The 23,774-nt window shown below is 44.8% G+C and overlaps 1 protein-coding gene across 1 annotated transcript in view; it reads right to left on the reverse strand.

The window, feature by feature from the left end:
* Positions 1-23,774, reverse strand: part of LOC126203006 (farnesol dehydrogenase-like) — a 53,214-nt gene that overhangs the window by 19,809 nt on the left and 9,631 nt on the right. The window contains exons 2-4 of the mRNA XM_049937206.1: positions 17,020-17,188; positions 8,961-9,090; positions 5,383-5,515 (exon numbers count right to left, since the gene is read on the reverse strand). Coding sequence (XP_049793163.1) covers positions 5,383-5,515; positions 8,961-9,090; positions 17,020-17,188 — 432 coding nt within the window. The remainder of the gene's footprint in view (positions 1-5,382; positions 5,516-8,960; positions 9,091-17,019; positions 17,189-23,774) is intronic.

Raw genomic sequence — 23,774 nt, forward strand, 5'->3', positions numbered from 1 at the left:
AGCAAAATGCAAACTTGATGAGTTTAAAGTTCTGTTCAAGTATTAGTCATATTTGTATATGTCATACACTGAAAAGTATAGAGTTTTGAAAATGAATGATTCGTTTATAGTAGTAGATACTGTATATTGAAGTGGCTCTAACAGCACTGTTAATTTTGTCAGTACTGTTAGACTTCAGTTCGCAACTCGATTTCATAATGTTAAGATGTAAAACATGCAAAAGAAGTATGTGCTGCAATCATAGTAAATATTGCTGTCAAAATAGGAAATAGGTCTGAAAACAGCTTCAAAAGGAGCGACTTGTCACATTTCAGTGTACTGACTGCAGTGAGAACCATGAACGTGACAAATTTCATAAGTTATTTTGGATGGGTCCCTGCATCACATGAGAAATTACTGATGATACGACATACAATAAAAAGCAAAATACCATTATTAAGGTAAGTTCACTTGATAAGAGATTAGGATTCACTCTGAGATGTCTGGTGAAAGGTGTCTGTCTCAAGGAAGATTTCTTCAACTCAGACGAAACATAGGTGTATTTTAGTAGTTTGGTGTTTTAAGTATTTTATTCGATAAGGCAGTGACACATCCAGAAAGATTTTTATGAAACTGACATTGACCACAAAAGCCTACTTATTTAGAACAATTAATTAAATTGTTATGGAAACCTCTGGAGCAACTATATCTGCCCTGTGAGGATATATTCAGGTAATTAAAGAAAAACAGTTTTTTTTTAGATTTTATTATAATTTGGTGAGGCTGTCTGCATTTCTTCCTCAACAAATATATACTGCATGACAAAAAAAGTGAAGCAGGCAGAAGGGGAGGAGAAAACAAAATGAAATTTCATGGGTTGAGAACATAAGTGATGTAATTTCAGGGATTACATGATCTAGTCAAATTTACAAATAACTTGGCAGCATAAGCTCACTTATCAGTATGAAGTTTCACCCTCCTGCCCCCCTCCCCCCCTCCCCAGTCTGGATGCGTGCAATGAGTATTAAAAAAGCGATCGGCCCAAGATATCCCGAATACTGACACTGGGATGGAGTTTACGTTCAAGCTGGTGTTAAACATGTTCTGTCACAGACATGTCAGAGGAACACACTGGCAACTGGAGTAACTCCAATGGTGTGGTATTGCCACAGAATGTTGCTGACTGTCCATTACTTGTTATAGGTTGGCAGGTGCAGTTGTGAAGGGGTTCCACATGGAGACATGTGCCATGCATGGTGAGCCTTGTCCTATTAAAAAATGGTGTCACTACACTGTCACATGAGAGGTAATATCAGTTGTGACCTGAAGCCGTAGCTAATGGCTTCCCACACCACAATGCCAGGAGCAACGATGATGTGCCCCTCAAAAACACTTCAAGAACCCCAAGTCATTGCCATACCTGCAGACGATGGTCACCTTGGATAGCGCAGAACCACAATTCATCACCGAACACAGTCATCAGCAGTTCATTCTTCCCAGTTATTGCACCACTCCAAATGCAACTGTTTGTATTGTGGTGTTAACATCAATGTGAACATGGGACAGTAATTGTCTATCCCGGCTGTCGGAAGTCTCTAGCCAATGGTGTGGTATTGCCACAGAATGTTGCTGACCATCCATTACTTGTTATAGGTTGGCAGGTGCAATTGTGAAGGGGTTCCAATATGTCTGATGCACAACAGGGTGATCCTCCCTTATGGTGGTGAGATGTGGTATCTTGATGATGAGTATCCCAACCCCTACATTTCTATGCAGTCCTACATTGGGCTACTGTCACACCTGTCACCCCACAAATCTCAATGTTGCGTGATTCAACCAGAGTGCCAAATGAAGACCCACAATGAGACCTCTTTCAATCTCTGTCATGTTGCACTAAACACTGTCTCACAATGGGTAAGCGCCATCTCTGTGTCTTTCACAGTGATCACTCAATATCTAATGCTGTTCACACTCTTTATATACCCTATCAAGTCTGGTAACACCGCTAGACACAAACAGCAGTAATGGACTCTGGTGACTATTCTACCTGTCGCAGAGAATTGCAATTGTAATAGTTTATATACACAATATTGCAATATACGTGTACAAAGATAAATTGGTATCCAACCATGTCTTCTGGGTGCTTCACTTTTCTTGTCAGGTAATGTAATGTCCATGAACCATGGACCTTGCCGTTGGTGTGGAAGCTCGAGTGCCTCAGCGATACAGATGGCTGTACCGTAGGTGCAACCACAATGGAGTGGTATCTGTTGAGAGGCCAGACAAATGTGTGGTTCCTGAAGAGGGGCAGCAGCCTTTTCAGTACTTGCAGGGGCAACAGCCTGGATGATTGCCTTGCAACATTAACCAAAATGGCCTTGCTGCACTGGTACTGCGAACCCCTGAAAGCAAGGGGAAACTACCTTCCCCTTTCCTGAGGGCATGCAGCTTTACAGTATGGGTAGATGATGATGGCATCCTCTCGGGTAAAATATTCTGGAGGTAAAATAGTCCCCCATTCAGATCTCCGGGCGGGGACTACTCAGGAGGACATCGTTATCAGGAGAAAGAAAACTGGCATTCTACAGATCGGAGCATGGAATGTCAGATCCCCTAATCGGGCAGGTAGAGTAGAAAATTTAAAAAGGGAAATGGATAGGTTAAAGCTACATACAGTGGGAATTAGTGAAGTTCAGTGGCAGGAGGAACATGGCTTCTAGTCAGGTGAATACAGGATTATAAATACAAAATCAAATAGGGGGAATGTGCAGGAGTAAGTTTAATAATGAGTAAAAAAAATAGGGGTAAGCTACTATGAACAGCATAGGGAACACATTATTTTAGCCAAGATAGACAGGAAGCCAATGCCTACCACAGTAGTACAAGTTTATATGCAAAATGGCTCAGCACATGATGAAGAGATTGAAGAAATGTATGATGTGATTAAAGAAATTGTTCAGATGGTTAAGGGAGATGAAAATTTAATAGTCATGAGGGACTGGAATTTGACAGTAGGCAAAGGAAGAGAAGGAAAAGTAGTAGGTGAATATGGACTGGGGGTAAGGAATGAACGAGGAAGTAATCATAGCTAACACTTGGTTTAAGAATCATGAAAGAAGGTTGTATACATGGAAGAGGCCTGGACACACTGGATGGTTTCAGATGGATTATATAATGGTAAGACACAGATTTAGGAACCAGGTTTTAAATTGTAAGACATTTCCAGGGGCAGATGTGGACTCTGATCACAATTTATTGGTTATGAACTGTAGATAAAAACTGAAGAAATTGCAAAAAGGTAGTAATTTAGAGAGATGGGACCTGGATAAACTGAAACACCCAGAGGTTGTACAGAGTTTCAGAGAGAGCATTAGGGAACAATTGACAAGTACACGGGAAAGAAATACAGTAGCAGAAGAAGGGGTAGCTTTGAGAAAGCAGATAGTGAAGGCTGCAGAGGACCAAGTAGGTAGAAAGAAGAGGGCTAGTAGAAATTCTTGGGTAACAGAAGAGATATGGAATTTAACAGATGAAAGAAGAAAACATAAAAATGCAGTAAATGAAGCAGCCAAAAACATCTTAAAAATGAGATTGACAGGAAGTGCAAAATGGCTAAGCAAGGATGGCTAGAGGACAAATGTATGGAGGTACTGGCATATATCACTAAGGGTAAGATAGATACTGCCTACAGGAAAATTAAAGAGACTTTTGGAGAAAAGAGAAACTCCTGTATGAATATCAAGAGCTCAGATGGCAAACCAGTTCTAAGCAAAGAAGGGAAGGCAGAATGGTGGAAGGAGTATATAGAGGGTTTATACAAGGGCGATGTACTTGAGGACAATATTACGGAAATGGAAGAGGATGTAGATGAAGATGAAATGGGAGATAAGACACTGCGTGAAGAGTTTGACAGAGCACTGAAAGACCTGAGTCGAAACAAGGCCCCAGGAGTAGACAACATTCCATTAGAACTACTGATGGCCTTGGGAGAACCAGTCATGACAAAACTCTACCATCTGGTGAGCAAGATGTATGAGACAGGCGAAATACCCACAGACTTCAAGAAGAATATAATAATTCCAATCCCAAAGAAAGCAGGTGTTGACAGATGTGAAAATTACTGAACTATCAGTTTAATAAGTCACAGCTGCAAAATACTAACGCGAATTCTTTACAGACGAATGGAAAAACTGGTAGAAGCCAACCTCGGCGAAGATCAGTTTGGATTCCGTAGAAATGTTGGAACACGTGAGGCAATACTGACCATACAAATTATCTTAGAAGATAGATTGAGGCAAGGCAAACCTATACTTTTAGCATTTGTAGACTAGGAGAACACTTTTGACAATGTTGAGCAGATGACAGTTATAAGAATAGAGAAGCATGAAAGGGAAGCAGTGGCTCAGATGTGTATGAAACAGGATTGTAGCCTATTATTCAATCTGTATATTGAACAAGCAGTGAAGGAAATAAAAGAAAAATTTGGAGCAGTAATTAAAATCCATGGATAAGAAATAAAAACTTTGAGGTTTGACGGTGACATTGTAATTCTGTCAGAGACAGCAAAGGACCTGGAAGAGCAGTTGAACAGAATGGACAGTGTCTTGAAAGGAGGATATGAGATGAACATCAACAAAAGCAAAACGAGGATAATGGATTGTAATCGAATCAAGTACGTTGATGCCGAGGGAATTACATTAGGAAATGAGACACTTAAAGTAGTAGATGAGTTTTGCTATTTGGGGAGCAAAATAACTGATGATGGTCGAAATAGAGAGAATATAAAATGTAGACTGGCTATGGCAAGGAAAGCATTTCTGAAGAAGAGAAATTTGTTAACATCGAATATAGATTTAAGTGTAAGGAAGTCGTTTCTGAAAGTATTTGTATGGAGAGTAGTCATGTATGGAAGCGAAACATGGGCGATAAATAGTTTAGACAAGAAGAGAATAGAAGCTTTCGAAGTGTGGTGCTACAGAAGAATGCTGAATATGAGATGGGTAGATCACATAAGTAAGGAGGAGGCACTGAATAGAATTGGGGAGAAGAGGAAATTGTGGCACAACCTGACTGAAAGAAGGGGCCAGTTGGTAGGACACATTCTGAGGCATCAAGGGATCTCCAATTTAGTATCGGAGGGTATCATGGAAGGTAAAAAAAGTAGTAGAGGTAGACCAAGAGATGAATACATTAAGCAGATTCAGAAGGATGTAGGCTGCAGAAGTTACGCAGAAATGAAGAAGCTTGCACAGGATAGAGCAGCATGGAGAGCTGCATTAAACCAGTCTCTGGACTGAAGACCACAACAACAACAATGTAAACGCACCACTTCCGCAGCTTCCTAGCTCCACAGCCGCTGCTAGCGCAGCTTGCTCTTTGCTGACTCTCTAAGGTGTCTCTTACCGAGACCTTGATGCCAGCCCTGCCAGTCTTCACGAGCTCTCGGCGCAGCCCTTCAGTGAGGGCCGTTACGGCGTGCTTGCTGGCGGCGTAGGCGGCCGCTCCAGGCAGGGACGGAACCCAGTGTCCACCCACGCTGCAACAGACAGGAGCTATTACTGCACCACCTTCAATGTCAACCCGACAGAGTAGTTACATCACCGTTGTGCAATGTAAAACGCGATCTCGCCCTTTGAAAGTCCGGAGTTCACAAAACAACCACCAAGGGTGGTCTAAAGTTAAACATACAATGATGGCAAAAAAAAAAAAAAAACCGCGACACCAAGGAGTTTGTAGTGTTTCGAGAATTTTCGAGTAAATTCTAGAACCACTCGGCCTTCTACCGTCTCGAACACACGATATCTTAAATAGTGTGAGAGGGCCTATCTACTGCGCGTTGCCTGTCTGTGTGTGCAGGTCCGAAGGCGTGAAGTAAGAAGATTGTAGTCGCGGCGGTCGAACGGCACCGACAAGTGTTTGCCGGTCGCGCCATGGAAGCTTAATGAAAGAACACGGCAGACTCAAGGAATGTCTGTGTTATTCAGTACTGTTTTATAACTTTGATTATTGTAGTGAAAAAAAGGAAGAACTGTTGAAATATTTTTAAATGGATGCTCAACTTTGACTTGGAGAGGATAAGACGTGTATTCAGATTCAGGATGAGAATGAACTTTGTTTTTAAGCCAACTTTCTCTAGTGTGTAACTGAACTTTGTTTCTAACCTTTGGATACGCGAGGAGACTTAATTGACAGTGTTTGTTTATGTGGAGAATGAGATTTACAAAAGTTTTGATGTTTGAATATACATCGTTAAGTGAAGCAAAAGAAACTGCATACGTCTGCTTATTATTTTTTATACGTAGAAGGATTCTTGAGAAATTCCTATTCTTAGCAAATATACTTCGGAGAAAAAAGAGAAAAGGAGGTTGCAGAAGCAACCCAACCAGCAAGGAAAGTCAGCTGACAGTCTCAAATAAGTCGTGTCGTTAAAGATGTGAGAGTTTACACACAAAGGGTTAGAAGTTGTGCGACATAAACGAAAGTTGGTAGGCGGTTTTCTACATTTGAAAGATGATGTCTTTTCAAATTTCACGCCCGTCGCAAAAAAGTGTCGCTAACAGAGCCATTATGAGTATACAAATCAGGTTTGCTTTAAATACACGTTGTAACGGTCGTGAGCGTCAATTACCTTCGATAGCGGACGTGGTGAGTTGATGTTAGTCAAGAATGCGTTTAAGACGACAAAGACGCAATTACCAACACCTTACAGAGTTTGAACGAGGTAGTGTAATAGGGCTATGAGAAACTGAATGTTTCTTCTGTGATATTATAGAAAGACTTGGCAGGAATATAACCCCTGTACACGGTTACTTGCAGCGGTGGTCACGAGAATGCACGGTGGCAGGAAGACAGGGATCGGGATGGCAACATAGCCCTACCGAGATGGAAGACCACCATGTTCGGCGTGGAGCTCTGGTGCGTAGTACTGCATCTGCAAAAACAATCTGAGCAGCAGTTGGCTTCACAATGACACAACGAACTGTTACCAATCGGTTACTTCAAGGACAGCTCCGAGCCAGACGTCCTGTAATGTGCATTACACCAATCGCAAACCACCGCCATTTCAGTGGTGCCAAGCGAGAGAGCTCATTGCAGGGCAGGGTAGAGATCTGTTGCGTTTTATGATGTAATCCAGTTCTGCATCGGTGCCAGTGACGGCCGTGTGTTGGTTAGAAGGAGGCCGGTTGAGGACCTGCAACCAACCTGTCTGCATGCCAGATACACTTGATCTACACCTCCTGGAATGATTGTCTGGGGTGCGATTTCGGATGACAGCAGGAACACTCTCGAGATTATCCCACGCACCCTGACTGCAAATTTGTACGTCATACTGGTGATTCGACCTGTTGTGCAGCCATTCATGAACAGCTTTCCAGAGGGTGTTTTTCAACAGAATAACGCTCGTCTACATAACGCCGTGGTAACCCAATATGCTCTACAGAGTGTCGACATGTTGCCTTGCCCTGCACGATCACCAGCAAATATGGGGCATCACCGGAGGTCAACTCCAGCGTTTGCATGCTTGCATTAAACATTCTGGCTGTTACACCCGTTATTAATGTATCAGCATTTGACATTTGCAATGGCTTCTCTCGCGCTTGCATTAACTTGTCATTGTGCATTGTCAATCACTTAAGTATGTTACCTAGGCAAATGTAATCCCGATGTTTCATTATTCTACATTAATTATTTTCTGGTGCTGCGATTTTTTTCGCCAGTCTATTTAATGAACACGAGAGAGAAAGAGAGAGCGAGAGAGAAAGAGGGAGAGAGGGATAGAAAGGGCCAAGATTGCAGAACAGAATCAAGCTTAAACATGAAACCTTCAACATACAAGGGAAGTTACAAAACTGAAATGACACAGAAGAGCGACCAAAACTGCAAAAATCTTTTCCACAACAGTAGGATCGTAAGTATGGGATATGGTTCACGTAGCTGTCATTTATGCTTGGCAGCAGCGGAACATCGACTATATAAGGGTTTCCAAGAACTTTATTAGCAACTGATACTATTACACAAAATCCCCGGTGTACAGAATGTGTGGTGGTTTCAGGTTACGTAAATTGAAAGAGGAGGGGGGGAAAGGGGAGGGACTGTTGATATCAGCTGCACCAGGACTTTTTGCAGCATCAGCGACGTGTGTGCCGAACCGGCATTCGAGCCCAGGCGCTCCTGCTTACTAGGAAGTTACGTTAACCACTGCACCACCCAGACACAGCGTTCATAACAATTGCGCGGACTATCTCAGCACGCCCCTCGGCCGACTCACACTCCCACCTATCCCCACCTGTCCGTAGTCCCTGCCCACGCCCCCGTGCTCGCTACTCTGAGACTCCCGAAGGACGTCGGCCGGAATTGTGCATCCGACCGTCTGTGGTGGGTTCATTGCCCATCAGGACGAATCACTTATACGAATGCGTGGTCTCTGTTCTTTTGGACATAGCCGCTGTGGCGGAGCGGTTCTAGGCGCTTCAGTCCGGAACCAAGCGGCTGCTACGGTCGCAGATTCGAATCCTGCCTCGGGCATGGATGTGTATGATGTCCTTAGGTTAGTTAGGTTTAAGTAGTTCTAAGTCTAGGGGACTGATGACATCAGATGTTAAGTCCCATGCTGCTTAGAGCCATTTGAACCATTACGTATTGTTAATCATGTTGCATTATATAGAATATTATTATTCACAGACCATGTAACCTAATGTCTGTATATATTGCCTAGTTTGTAAGCACCATGACGCGTCCTGAATTACAAGCACATGGCTGTATGAAAGGTAATTTAGCGGACCAATAAAAATCACAATTACTCAAATGGAACGAGAAGAAATCTTAATACTCCCCCTGACATTCTCTTCACAGTGGGCGACAGAGTATAGACGTGGGTCTAAATAACGTGGTACAACAATTATGAACAGTAAAGAAACGGCATAACAATATTAACTGGCCGCCGGTAGCGGTGTAAAAACATTGCCGCTTAGGGCAGTCACCTGTTGATGTGCACGATGTGTCCCGCCTGGGTGCTGCGCCGCTGCAGTCCGCGCAGGAACTCCCTGGTGCACACGTTAAGCGCCAGCACATTCACTTCCAGCATCTGGCGCCACTCCTCAGTCGCGCCGTCTGTACAGCAAACAACGACAGCACGTTAAGGCGAAGCAGCTACCGGATATATCGTCCAACAGCAAAATAAAATCCCATTTTTACTAATTTCATTTATCATGTGGCACACAAACGAAAATGGGCCCCTCCGACGTGACATATAATCAAATAAGTAGATTTTGCGAAGTATGGCGATAAAATAAAGGGACTGTTGCTGTAAAACATTTTATTTCAGAAACATATCAATTTAGTTATTGCCGCACACAATGTACTTCCCTTCTCTACCCCTACAACGCTCCAAGCGAATTTCCCATGGATGGAAATATTGCACTATGAGCTTCTTAATGAAGCGCGCGGCTTTTTCACTGCTTCGATGGACTGAGATCTTGTTCCTTTTAATGCAGATGTAACCTTGTGGAATAGATAAAAGTCGCGTGATGCTAGGCAGGTAGTCTAACACTGGGATGCTGCGCTTCGTTAGAAACCTATTTTAAAATACAATGTGGTCTGAGCCGGTGCGTTGTCTTGATGTAAAACTCACGACTCGTTTTTCCACAATTCGGGTCTTTTTTTCTTATTTTCTCGCGAAGTAGAGCAAGAATCTGAAGGTAGTAATGTTGATTAATAGTTTGACCTTGAGGAACCTAGTGAAGACACACACTATCGAAAAAAATAATCATCATCGCTTTGGATCTTGATTTGCTCATTCGAACTCTTTTCCTCTCGGTGAAGTTGGGTCCATCCAATGCCTGAATTGGCGCTTAGTTTCTGGACCGTACACAAAGTGAAAAACTAAGATTTGTTTCACGTTATCACTTTTTCCAAGAAATTAGGATAATTTTCAGTGGTGTGCAAAGCGCCAGTACAAACACTTCCACCAGATTCTTTTTGTTCGATCGTGAGACTTTTCGCCACCAGTTTCGCAAACACTTTTCGCATCTGAAATTGGTTATGTAAAATTTGCCTTAGCCCTCTGTGTCAATTCCTGCAGTTTCAGCAATCGATCACATACTCAACCGACGCCATCTGGTTTCCGCCTTAAAGCTAGACAAGTTTCGTTCTTTGTAGTTTTTTCGTTTGACGCTTATTTCGTGAGATATTAGGATCGGTCACGATTAATGGACCACCCCGTATATATGGCGGACTTTGTCGGCTGTACGTCGTCTGCGTGGCGCTTAGCCTCGATGGTACTTCACACGAAAACGCGAGAAGCGCCAGCTTTGTTGACATAGATATTTATTCTAGAATTTTGAAAACTGTGGATAGATTTTCACGTTTTTTTTAACCACTACCTGGGCTGCCTTTGTGGGCATTCCTCAGCCGACGGACGCTTCACGCGAGACATGTCGTTAATACTGGGTAACACCACCTCAGTTCAGCGAGAAAGACATTTCACAAACCGCTTCAGGAATGCCATATCCATTTAAAGCCATTCGTTGTCTATTAGACCCCGTTGAGCAAATAAACTGCAGGGATATTGATTGCTTCTGGCACTGCAGTCCGGAACCGAGGGACCGCTACGGTCGCAGGTTCCAATCCTGCCTCGGGCATGGGTGTGTGTGATGTCCTTAGGTTAGTTAGGTTTAAGTAGTTCTAAGTTCTAGGGGACTTATGACCTAAGATGTTGAGTCCCATAGTGCTCAGAGCCATTTTGATATTGATTGCTATGTTTCACCTGCTGTTATAAATACTCCCAGAAGTTTCTTATGGGATGAAGATCGGGTGATACAGCGAACCAGGAGAGGTGGATATGGTTCCTGAGTGTTCATCACACCACGATCACATGCGTTCAGTTTTGCTAACGCGATTGCTCTGATCTTGGAAGATGGGAGCGTCAACACCATAGTCGCAATGGAAAATGCACAAGAACGCGTAACACTTGGTCACCGAGAATGTTGAAATAAACATCTAAGTTGACGTTCATAGTAATCTGAACAAGTATATAACATTTACATCGAATATTCGTAATATGGTGTGATATGTCACAAGGCCTACAATCTAGGCAAAATGACACGTGGAGGTTCCAGCATGGCACTTTTCTGACGTGGCGTGGCATACTGACCTGCGAAAAGGGGCCTCGTTTGCTATTGGCCAAGCAAGGCTCCATTATACACAGTAGCAAGAAATTTCCTTGGTTGTGATTGACTAAAATGCTCGAGACAGGAGTTCTTTCTTGTCAAAAGAAATTGCGAGGTCATTGCTGGTAGTGTCAGTCTGGGAACAGGGAACAGACAGACAGACTCTAACCTCAGAAGGCACCCCTCACTCTCTTCCGGCAGTGCAGGTTAAATGGGGAACATTATGCTGCATTTCTTACGAGTATGTTCATTTGTCCTAATTCGTAATGTGCCTTCCATACAGTACAACGTTTTCTGTCTTTTTCATGTATGCTATGTTTGCTCCGAGAGTAACTGCTGTGTTGGATCGGCAGTTGTTACTGCCGGAACAGGTCGGGTCGCCTAGCTGTCCCCCTCCTGTGCCTCCGGTAGCCCAGATTTGAAATTAGCCTATTGGCTGACTGCTGCGATGTGTCTAGGACTGCTGCGCGGTCAGCTTGATACGGTCGCTCAACATAGGAATACGAGTAGCCTCGTGCAGGTCCCAGGAAGATAAATTCCGTAGTACATACAAAGCGAGGCGTAGGACCGTGTTACGCAGACTTCGGCATCGACGAATATGCCTGTCAGCTGCTTTCCCCCACACTGCGGCCGCGTATACCGTACTTTTCGAACTATAAGACGCACTTTTTTATTCGAAAAATTGCCTCCAAAATTCACGAGAGTCTTATACTCGAAATTAATATAAAAATGTCCAGTGTTTGATTTAAAATTCCCGCCAACCTTGAAAATGGATAGATATTCGATGCCACGGGAAACCTATCAACACTCATGCTCATAAATTAAGGATAATTGCAGAATGTGGTGGCACTACACAAAACTGGCGCTAATCGCATAGGGACATAGGAAACACACAGATCTGTAACTCTACGGTATTGGTGATAAGTTCAGAAAACCGTCCCGAAATACATGTGCTACAAAACGCCATTGTTTCCTGTGCATGTACCCCGACACCAATATGGGATATGATCACCATGCACACTTACACAGGCCGCACAACGGGTTGGCATACTCTGGATCAGGTGGACAAGCAGCTGCTAGGCTATAGCCTCCCATTCTTGCACCAATGCCTGTCGGAGCTCCTGAAGTGCCGTAGGGGTTTAAATACGTGCAGCGATACGTCGACCGAGAGCATCTCAGACGTGCTCGATGGGGTTTAGGCAGAACAGGCAGGCCACTCCATTCGCCTTTCTGTTTCAAGGTACTCCTCCACAATGGCAGCTCGGTGGGGCCGTGCGTTATCATCCATCAGGAGGAAGGAGGGACCCACTGCACCCCTGAAAAGGGGTTAGTTCCTCTGTCAAAGCCATGCAGGGGTGTACGTGCACCAATCGTAATCCCACGACACACCATCAAACCACGACCTCCATACAGGTCCCTTTCAAGGACATTAAGGAGTTGGTATCTGGTTCCTGGTTCAGGCCAGATGGAAACCCGGCGAGAATCACTGCTCAGACTATACCTGGACTCGTGCGTGAACATAACCTGGGACCACTGTTCCAAAGACCAGGTACTGTGTCCTTGACACCAGGCTTTACGGGCTCTCTTGTGACCAGGGGTCAGTGGAATGCACCTTGCAGGTCTCTGGGCGAATAAACCATTTCTGTTCAGTCGTCTGTAGACTGTGTGTCTGGAGAAAACTGTTCCAGTGGCTGCGGTAAGGTCCCGAGCGAGGCTACCTGCAGTACTCCGTGACCGTCTGCGGCCACTGATGGTGAGATATCGGTCTTCTTGTGATGTTGTACACTGTGGACGTCCCGTACTGTAGTGCCTGGCCACGTTTCCTGTCTGCTGGGATCGCTGCCATAATCTTGAGATCACACTTTGTGGCACACGGAGGGCCCGTGCTACGACCTGCTGTGTTTGACCAGCCTCCAGTCTCCCTAGTATTCTACCCCTCATAACGTCATCAATATGTGTTCTTTGAGCCGTTTTCAACACACAGTCACCGTTAGCACGTCTGAAAACGTCTGCAGACTTACTCGTTGCACCGTACGCGGACATGCACCAACACACCTCTGCATACGTGGACTGCTGCTAGAGCCACCGTGCGATGACCGCAGGTCAAATGCACCGCATGGTCATACCCCGAGGCGATTTAAACCCGAAAACCGCCCACCAGACAGTTGTTTCACCATGTATCAGCATTACCCTTAATTTATGAGCATGAGTGTATTGGGCAACATTCGACTCAACTGGCAGCAGCGGTGCACCGATGTGATGAACAGGGACTCACACTGTGTCCCTCCGCCAGAACACTCTCTAGCTTATGATGCGTCATTGCAATCTACAGTGCCACTGAACTTGGATTGAAAGTGATTTGTGCTATCGGTACAACATTTTTGGTAGTAGCTAGTTTCGTAATGAAAAAAAAATGAAAGGTATTCATATGATGCGGGCTATAAATCGAAAGTAATAGCATATGCAGAAGAACATGGAAACAGAGTAGTCCTTCACCAACGGAAAAAAACCAATCGATTGGTGGGCTGGTAAAGAAGAACTGAAAAAAATGAGAAAGACTAAATGTGAAAATAGAGGACTCAAATGCAAAATGGCCAGAACTAGAAGATGACGTATTGAAATGGAATCAAGGACACCGTCAAAATGGCATCGGAATTAATACGAAAATGGTTCAAATACAAGCTAGTAGGTGAGCGTTACAGTGGATCTTAAACTTTATGGATGGGGCAGGTTGGTGCTACAGGTTTACGAAGAGTCATGGACTTAGCATGCGAACAAAACCAAAACATCTCAGAAAACGCCACAAGAGCACGAGGAGAAAATGTTATCTTTCCATCGGTTTATTACGGTATTCAGTATCTAAAGAAAACCAGCGTGGAACTAAGCCAAATAGCGAATATGGACGAATCTCCTCTAGAATTTGATGTGTCGAGTAACAGAACTGTAGTCATGAAAGGTACTGAAACTGTAAATATAAAAACAAGTGGTCGTGGAAGAATACGCTACAGTGTTGTTCTTTCATGTTGTGCTGACAGTACTAAACTTAATCCACTGATCATTTTCAAGCTCAAAACAGTGCAAAAACCTTCTGAAACACCGCCAGGTGTTGTTGTTCACGTACATGAGAAGGGTTGGATTGACGAGGCTGGTATGAAATTATAGATTAACAGAGTGGCGGAGAGGAGGAAAGGTGCTTTATTGAAGATGTGTTCTCTTCTTGTGCTAGATCAGTTTACTACTCCTTTTGAAAAATTCTTTTAAGGAAAAATTGAGACAGGGAAACACAGAGCTTGCTGTTATTCCGGAGCACTTACTTCACAATTGCAACCTCTTGATGTCTCGATAAATAAACCATTTAAATTGTGTAGCAGAGAGGAACAGAACAAATGGATCAAGGAAGGAACCTAACACGAATTTACGCCGAAGGGAGCTTTTAAACGACCTACAATCAAACACATTAAATGTACTCGCAATTGCGAATGTGGACAATAGTCACCTGTAGAATGGAATGACGACAGTGAAAATGTGTGCCGGAGCGGGACTCAGACGCAGATTTCCTGCTTATTACGAGCGGTCGCCCTACCATTTGGCACCCGTGCAAGGTTCGCGGCCAGACCCAATCGCCGGCCAGAGTACCGAGCGGTTCTAGGCGCTTCAGTCTGCAACCACGCGACCGCTACAGTCGCAGGTTCGTATCCTGCCTCGGGCATGGATGTGTCTGGTGTCCTTAGGTTAGTTAGGTTTAAGTAGCTCTAAGTTTTAGGGGACTGATGACCTCAGATGTTAAGTCCCATAGTGCTCTGAGCCATTTGAACCAGACCCAAACTTCCAATCTCGTCAACCATGAGTCTATTGCCTGTGCTCGTACATACATCATGCATATTCCCGCACAGGTGAGACATTTTAATTGAAAGTCGCTTGCCTCGTGTCGGTAGATGAATACGCCTGTGTTATTCTAAGTTACCATGTAAAATTCCTTTGGATATGCATGCATGTCCAAAAGGCATGCATGGCCGCAGTGGGTCGTCGGTGCACGCGACTTTGGTGCCGTTCCAAAAAGAAGAGGTCAAATCGGTACACCAGCAAATCGTCACCTTCAGTCACAGTGTCGTTACGGGTGCGTGCAAACACGATAGCTCCTTTCTGTCATTCTGTCGTGTGTCCACGTCCACCGATGTTACTGTACTGATTCCTTCTGACTGACAGGTACATACACGCTACTTCACTGTCATGGCTTACATCAGCGGAACAGACTCACATGACCCCCTAGCAATAGTTTTACACCATCTAAAATGCTTCAAAACTCCAGTATTCTCTTTTACGGTGGCGATTTTTAACAAACTTGTCAACAAGCTGCAGGCACCCATGGCTAGTTTCTGCAACGTGACGCAGTCCGTACTAACACGATTCAGATGTACGAGGATTGAAACTTAAATAGTGGCATCTATTTATTCACAACCGATAAAAAAGAGTTACATGTTTGCCCCTGTTGCTGTCCTTGAAAGTAGTCACCAGCGTTGTGTAGAACCCGTTGCCAGCGACGTGGAAGGCGTAGTATACCGTTAGCAGAGCCTGTTCTGTTGATGGTGTGAATGGAGCGGTCTACTGCCTGTAGAATATCTGGAACAGTTCTGAAGCGAATGCTAAGAAGTGGTTCCTTCATCTTCGGAATCAAATCAAAGTCACAATGACTTAAGTCCGGGGAATATGGTGGATGGTACAGTACTTCCCAGTCCCATCGGCCGAACAGAGCAGCCACAGCTTGCGCTGTATGCGCCCGCGCATTGTCGTGCAAAATGGTGGGTTGCGCAGAAAGCGTCTCCGCTTCTTTCGCAAAGCTGGTCGCAGCTGATGCTCCAAATACGAACAGTAATACTGTGCATTGACGGTCTGCCGTGGAGGAACGTAATGCGTTAGGATAACACCTTCACAGTCGTACACGAGGATCACCATAACTTTAGACCGCTCCATTCGCACCATCAACAGAACAGGCTCTGCTACCGGTATACTACGCCTTCCACATCGCTGGCAACGGGTTCTACACAACGCTGGTGACTACTTTGGAAGACAGTAATAGGGGAAACATGTAACTCTTTTGTATCGGTTGTGAATAAATAGTTGCCACTATTTAAGTCCCAAACCTCGTATAATATTTGAAAGAATAACTTAAAGATCAGTTAAAGAAACTTCTGCCGTGATCCACAGAAAGCAATTCTTATTGGTATTGAATCCCTGTCAGCTATAACGAATTCACGGAATAGAAAAACGAAGAAACTGTGGAGATATGTATTGTCAAAAGCTCCTCTTGTCCAAGAAGAGACTCTTTATGTATCTAATTCCAACATTTCAGTGATCTGCATGTTTTTCTCTATGAAATTTCTTAGAACAGGATTGCTGTCAAAAAGACATCGCCCTATTTGAAAGAGAACTGTGAAACATTGTTTTCAGAAATTCAGTTAATCATTTTTCAACTTTTCACGAATTTTATTGATAGTCAGATGCTGAAGGACTTGGAAGTTCCTCCTATCATTCTGTTTATTGGGTTTTCCCCCTTTCCTTCTTCTCAGGCTTCACAATAAAGAAATCTGCCGTCTGTTTTATGGTCTCTTCTTTGAATCTCCACTTATAGAATCATAATTTGGCCTTTCACTTGTTTTCACTTTTTCTATTGTACATAACCACAACACCAAATACTACTCATCATAGATAAAAACATAGTCAGTTCCAATTAAAAACGTGCTCCTGAGGGGGGCTTCGGGAAGTCTATTTCTCTCAAAAAAATTGGTCTTACACTTTCCTCTGTATACCATGCATGACAAGAGTGTGGCCAACAAAATGGCACACATAAACAGTATATTCGAAACGCCATTACCTGACAGGAGACTCTCGTAGAAGAGGCCAGCATTATTGATGAGCACATCAATTCCACCAAAGTTGTCGCTGGCCCATTGGAAAGCACGCAGGATGTCTTCTTCCTTCGTAAGATCGCACTCCAAGACGTGAAGTTCACCACCTTGTTCTCGAGCAAGTTTCTCCACTTCCTGGAAAATTAACATTTAAGACAAGATTTACAAAGGAAACTAAATACAATTCCGTGAAACTGCTGTCAAACGGGTAACATTTACCTCATATGTGGCTACAAATTGTTTGTTTTTCCGTCCAGTTTTCAGACTTTAGTTCGCCACGATCTCCTCTCCTGTGTCAACCTTTTCATCTCGATTACTTATTGGATGTATTCCATCCTCCGTCATCTCCCACAGTTTTAGTCCTCTGTGATCCCTCTAGTGCAAAAAAGTTATTCCCTGATCTCTTAACATAATGTCTTAATAAAGGACCTACATTCGTTTGTTCATTGACACGCAGGAGACCCTCCTACAAATAGTCAGTTTCTGATCTCCTACAACGAATCGTATTTCATGAAGTCACCAAAAGCTACAATCACATTTGTGCCTAATTACGACTTGTTAAAGTTGCATTACAAGTGTACTTTGGGCGGAGTGTCCCGTCACCCTGGTCTTAAATCACAATTCGCTGGCTTTGAGAGGCTGGTGATCATTATGGGCTAGCTTCCACAATGTGTGACTCACAATATGCCTGGTCCACAGGCACAACAAGTACAATTGTTCTTGCAGAAACTACTTGTTCTTATGTGGGATGTAATGCCGAGGTGGAACTGAGACACGAGAAAAGAGATTCTTATTAAAAGAGGTATTATAACATGTTTCGTAATGTGAGGATCCAGGTGGTGTGCCGATACGGCAGGGTTCGGAGATTTCTGAAGTAATGTTGCTATCATTCTCGCTACCTCGCCACACTGTTTATACTGATGACTGAGGAGCCAAAACATTATAATCCTCTTATTAGCATATTGGCCCACATTTGGAATGCAGTGCAGCAGCGATTGTGCGTGGCATGGACTCCACAAGTCCTTGGTAGGTTTCCGGAGGTGTCTGGCATCAAATATCTACGCAGAAGGCACGCAATTCCCGTAAATTACGGGACGCTGCTTTGTGGACGTTGAGATGGCGCCATTGAATACTATCGTAGGACCTATGGACGCACAGGCGAGTGTCTCCCACAGCAGCCTGCGTCCGTGGCACATTGCATGTTTTGAGCATCCCTTCGCCTGGACGATGGCGTATCTGAACATCTACCTGGTATAACAAGAAACGTGATTCATCCGATCAGGCGACACGTTTCTATCATTCCACGGCCCAATATCGACGATCCCGTGCCAACCGCAATCGTAATTGACGATCTAGTTGGGTCAACATGGGAACACGTATGATTCGTCTGCTGTGGACTCACGTGTTCAACAATGTGTCCTTAACAGTGTGCTGCAGAACACCTGTGCCTGCACCAGCATTACACTTCGTCGTCAGATCTGCCACACATTGTCGGCTTACAGTGCGGACAAGTCTCCGACCTCCACGTTCTGTAGGTTCAAATGGTTCAAATGGCTCTGAGCACTATGGGACTTAACTTCTGAGGTCATCAGTCCCCTAGAACTTAGAACTACTTAAACCTAACTAACCTAAGGACATCACAAACCTCCATGCCCGAGGCAGGATTCGAACCTGCGACCGTAGCGGTCGCGCGGTTCCAGACTGTAGCGCCTAGAACCGCTCGGCCACCTCGGCCGGCCTGTGATTAGGCGTGGACGTCCAACACCTTGCCACCTACTCGAGGATTCACCGTCCTTTCGCCACTTTCCGCAGATGCTCACGACAGTAGCACATGAACAGCCGATCAGCTTCGTCGTGTTCGAGATGCTCGTTCCCAGGCGCCGGGCCATATCACTTTGTCCTTTTTCAGAATCTCGTATGTTAGTGGATTTCTACATTTGCGTTGCTCTACTCCGCTTATAAACGAGGAGGAATCCAAAATTTTCGGGACTGGTGCTGCCATCCGGAAAGTAGGAGTAGCAGATCTTTGCACCGCTAGGAGGCGAGAGCTGCATATCTGATGAGTCAGTGTGCGGAGTGGCATTCAGCTGGGAGGACGTGTTGCGTGTCCACAGTGATTTCCGTAATACTCTGTGTTTGGTGTGTGGCGATTTTACGATGGATCCGCGAACAGAACCGCGCGTATGTATCAAATTCTGTGCGAATCTCGGGACAAGTGCTCTGGAGACCCTTGCAATGATTCAACAAGTGTTTGGGGTACAGAGCACGAGCCATACGCGTGTGTTTGTGTGGCATGCTCGGTTCAGGGCCGGCCGTACAGATGTCGAGGATGATGCTCACACTGGACGGCCCGTTAGCTGCACAACGCCAGACATTGTTGGCAAACTTCAACAATTGGTTCTTGCGGATCGACGTCGAACCATTCAAGACTTTGCAGATGAAATGGGTATTGCTTATGGGAGATGTCAACGAATGTTGACTGATGAATTGGGCATGCATCGTGTCGCCGCAAAATTTGTGCGATCTTGACTGCCGATCAGAAGGCATAGCGTGTTGATGTGTCCACGGACCTTCGTCAGACGGCATCTGATGATCCAACCTTCTTGTCACGGGTTATCACCGGTGATGAGAGCTGGATTTACAGTTATGACCCAAAGCCACAACCGTCCCAGTGGAAGAGCTTGGGCTCTCCAAGGCCAATAAAACCGAGACAGGTGAAGAGCCAAGTGAAGAACATGATCATCGTTTTCTTTGATACCAAAGGAATTGTGCACAAGGAATTCGTCCCACCCAACCAAACAGTGAATTCCGGGTACTTCTGTGACGTTTTGCGAAGGCTCCGTGAAAACGTGCGGTGACGACGGACCGAACTTTGGCGTCAAGGGAACTGGCTGCTGCATCACGACAACGCGCCCTGTCACACGACCTTGCTCACCAGGAACTTTTTGGCAAAAAACAACATGGCGGTTGTACCCCACGCACCGTACTCGCCAGATTTGGCACCTTGCAACTTCGCGCTATTCCCAAAACTGAAACTCAAGTTGAAAGGCCGTCGGTTCGGCACTCTAGAGAGAATTCAAGAAGAATCGCTGGCGGTGATAAACACCCTCAAAGAACAGGACTTCCAGAAAACATTTAAGAAGGGTAGTAGGAGTAATCCATCGAACTACAGACCTATATCATTGACGTCGGTTTGCAGTAGGGTTTTGGAGCATATACTGTATTCAAACATTATGAATCACCTCGAAGGGAACGATCTATTGATACGTAATCAGCATGGTTTCAGAAAACATCGTTCTTGTGCAACGCAGCTAGCTCTTTGTTCGCACGAAGTAATGGCCTCTATCGACAGGGGATCTCAAGTTGATTCCGTATTTCTAGATTTCCGGAAAGCTTTTGACACCGTTCCTCACAAGCGACTTCTAATCAAGCTGCGGGCCTATGGGGTATCGTCTCAGTTGTGCGACTGGATTCGTGATTTCCTGTCAGGAAGGTCGCAGTTCGTAGTAACAGAAGGCAAATCATCGAGTAAAACTGAAGTGATATCAGGTGTTCCCCAGGGAAGCGTCCTGGGACCTCTGCTGTTCCTGATCTATATAAATGACCTGGGTGACAATCTGAGCAGTTCTCTTAGGTTGTTCGCAGATGATGCTGTAATTTACCGTCTAGTAAGGTCATCCGAAGACCAGTATCAGTTGCAAAGCGATTTAGAAAAGATTGCTGTATGGTGTGGCAGGTGGCAGTTGATGCTAAATAACGAAAAGTGTGAGGTGATCCACATGAGTTCCAAACGAAATCCGTTGGAATTCGATTACTCGATAAATAGTACAATTCTCAAGGCTGTCAATTCAACTAAGTACCTGGGTGTTAAAATTACGAACAACTTCAGTTGGAAAGACCACATAGATAATATTGTGGGGAAGGCGAGCCAAAGGTTGCGTTTCATTGGCAGGACACTTAAAAGATGCAACAAGTCCACTAAAGAGACAGCTTACACTACACTCGTTCGTCCTCTGTTAGAATATTGCTGCGTGGTGTGGGATCCTTACCAGGTGGGATTGACGGAGGACATCGAAAGGGTGCAAAAAAGGGCAGCTCGTTTTGTATTATCACGTAATAGGGGAGAGAGTGTGGCAGATATGATACGCGAGTTGGGATGGAAGTCATTAAAGCAAAGACGTTTTTCGTCGCGGCGAGATCTATTTACGAAATTTCAGTCACTAACTTTCTCTTCCGAATGCGAAGATATTTTGTTGAGCCCAACCTACATAGGTAGGAATGATCATCAAAATAAAATAAGAGAAATCAGAGCTCGAACAGAAAGGTTTAGGTGTTCGTTTCTCCCGCGCGCTGTTCGGGAGTGGAATGGTAGAGAGATAGTATGATTGTGGTTCGATGAACCCTCTGCCAAGCACTTAAATGTGAATTGCAGAGTAGTCATGTACATGTAGATTGGCAGAAGCGGTGGGACCGGTGTGTACGTGCGGATGCGAAATACTTCGAGGGTGATGGTGACAATTAGTCCATAGATAAGGTTTTCAACAGATGCCAGCACCAGTCCCAAAACTTTTGGTTAGCACCTCGTACACTCGTGTGCAAAAAAGACAGAACAACCTAAACCGCTAGAGATAGGACGGTCATATTCACAGGATATTTCAGTCACCTCGATTAACCATGTGTACTGTTCCTTAGCATGCGCATGGTCTGTCGTGGGCCCCGATAACTTGTTCCATGCGTGATGGCATCGGCGCGCATAAGGCGCGAATGGCATTCTGTGGTATAGTCGTCCATGCTGCAATCAGCTGATTCCAAAGTTCATGTGTGGCCGTTGGCACTGGGTCACAGCACTGCTCCCATCATTTCACCGTATCCCACACACTTTCGAACTGTGACAAGTCTGGTGATCTGGGTGAACCAGAGCAAAAGGCTGATATCCCGTCACACCAAGAAGGCACGTGTTCGTGCAGCAACATGGGGTCGTGTACTGTCTTGCTGAAAAATGGCGTCTGGGTGTTGTGCAGAAAGGGTATGGCTGTGGCCTGCAGGATGTCATTCACTTAGGTCAGACTGGTCACAGTGCGCTGGCCAGTGCTGCGCTGTGTACACCCACTGTGATTTGTGGTTGTTTCCAATAGTAACACACACCATCAGGCCTTGAGTTGGCGCTGTATGTCTTGTGCAAATACAGTCACTGTGACGGCGCTCCCCTTGTCTGCGGCGAACCACAATGCAGCCATAATTTTCAAACAAACAGAACCTGGATTCGTCCGAAAACAATATCCTACCCTAGCGATGCCGTTCCATACACCTTTGCCGTCTAGCATGTTCTACACATTCGTCAGGCATAGGCGGAGAAGTGAACGAAGAGCACGTAACCCACGCCGTAATAAACGGCGACGGACTGTCACCCCTGATAGTCTACGATGTGTTACACTGTTGCACCAGAGGCGAGGAGGACGCAGATCTGTCCTGTAATGCCATTCGGATGATGTGTTGATCTCGGAGGGTGGTATGGGTGGTGCGACCTAAGCCATCTGTGAACCATTCTGCACACACTCGTTGCACTGGTCCCTTGGTCCCACACGAGCAGCTGTTTCCGGGATGGAGGCATCATATTCTCTCATGCCAATAATGTGCCCTCATTCAAACTTATTGATTTGACGGTACGGTTCGCCCATACGTCTGCGAGGCATCCTGCATCTCTGCTCAGGTCACACTGATCCGTTACCTTCGGTTTATAGCGACAACGAGAGCCGCAGGCACATTTTACCAGTAGGTGGTGTTGCGCCGCGATATCGATAATGACCTTGAACTCGTGGGCCGATGTGGTTCAAATGGTTCAAATGGCTATGTGCACTATGGGACTTAACATCTGAGGTCATCAGTCCCCTAGACAGAGCTACTTAAATCTAACTAACCTAAGGATATCACACACGTCCGTGCCAGAGGCGGGATTCGAACCTGCGATCGTAGCAGTCGCGTGGTTCCCGACTGAAGCGCCTAGAACCGCTCGGCCACCACGGCCGGCGGCCGATGTGCTTCAAATGCTACTCATTTCTGCAGAACACATTAACGTGTATGTCCTGTCAACATGAACGTCCGATCTCTAGTCGTTCAAGGTGCTCTATATTTTTCTGAACATGAGTGTATTTTCCTTAGCACATCGCGTGCCCGTGGTGCTACAATGAGGCTGACAATGGTCATGATGTTTGGCTCATCAGCGTATTTAATATACTAATTCTGCTACGATAACTATAAAACTGTGTGTAAGCAATCATGATTTTTACTGTGTGCAAAATATTATAAATGCCAGATATGTATAAAATTGTTTCTGTAAATATAAAAACAAACGAGTGAGCTGGCGTAGGTATTAATGGTCATGTTAGTAATTATTAACTGTAAAATTGTGCTTGTGATTAAACAAGCGCAACAGCAATGTCAAAGCTGACATCGGAATTATGCAAAACTACCCCACTAGTGACGCACAACACGACGTTGTCCTATGGTTGAGGGAAAGTCCCCAAGCCTAACAAGTCACCAAAAAAAAACTTATTTTTTATATAACAGAACGCCAGCTGCACTCCAGTCAGTGAGGAAAACAATAGTGGCTGTATTCTCCGTAAAAAAGATATTCTTGGTGGTCGACTTTCCACTAACAGTCACTGGGAAGAGGTGTTCAGTTGCTTCAAAACCAACGTCCAGCATGAGAAGCCTGCAGATG

The sequence above is a fragment of the Schistocerca nitens genome, chromosome 9 (genome assembly GCF_023898315.1).
Source record: "Schistocerca nitens isolate TAMUIC-IGC-003100 chromosome 9, iqSchNite1.1, whole genome shotgun sequence".
NCBI classification, from domain to species: Eukaryota; Metazoa; Arthropoda; class Insecta; order Orthoptera; family Acrididae; genus Schistocerca; species Schistocerca nitens.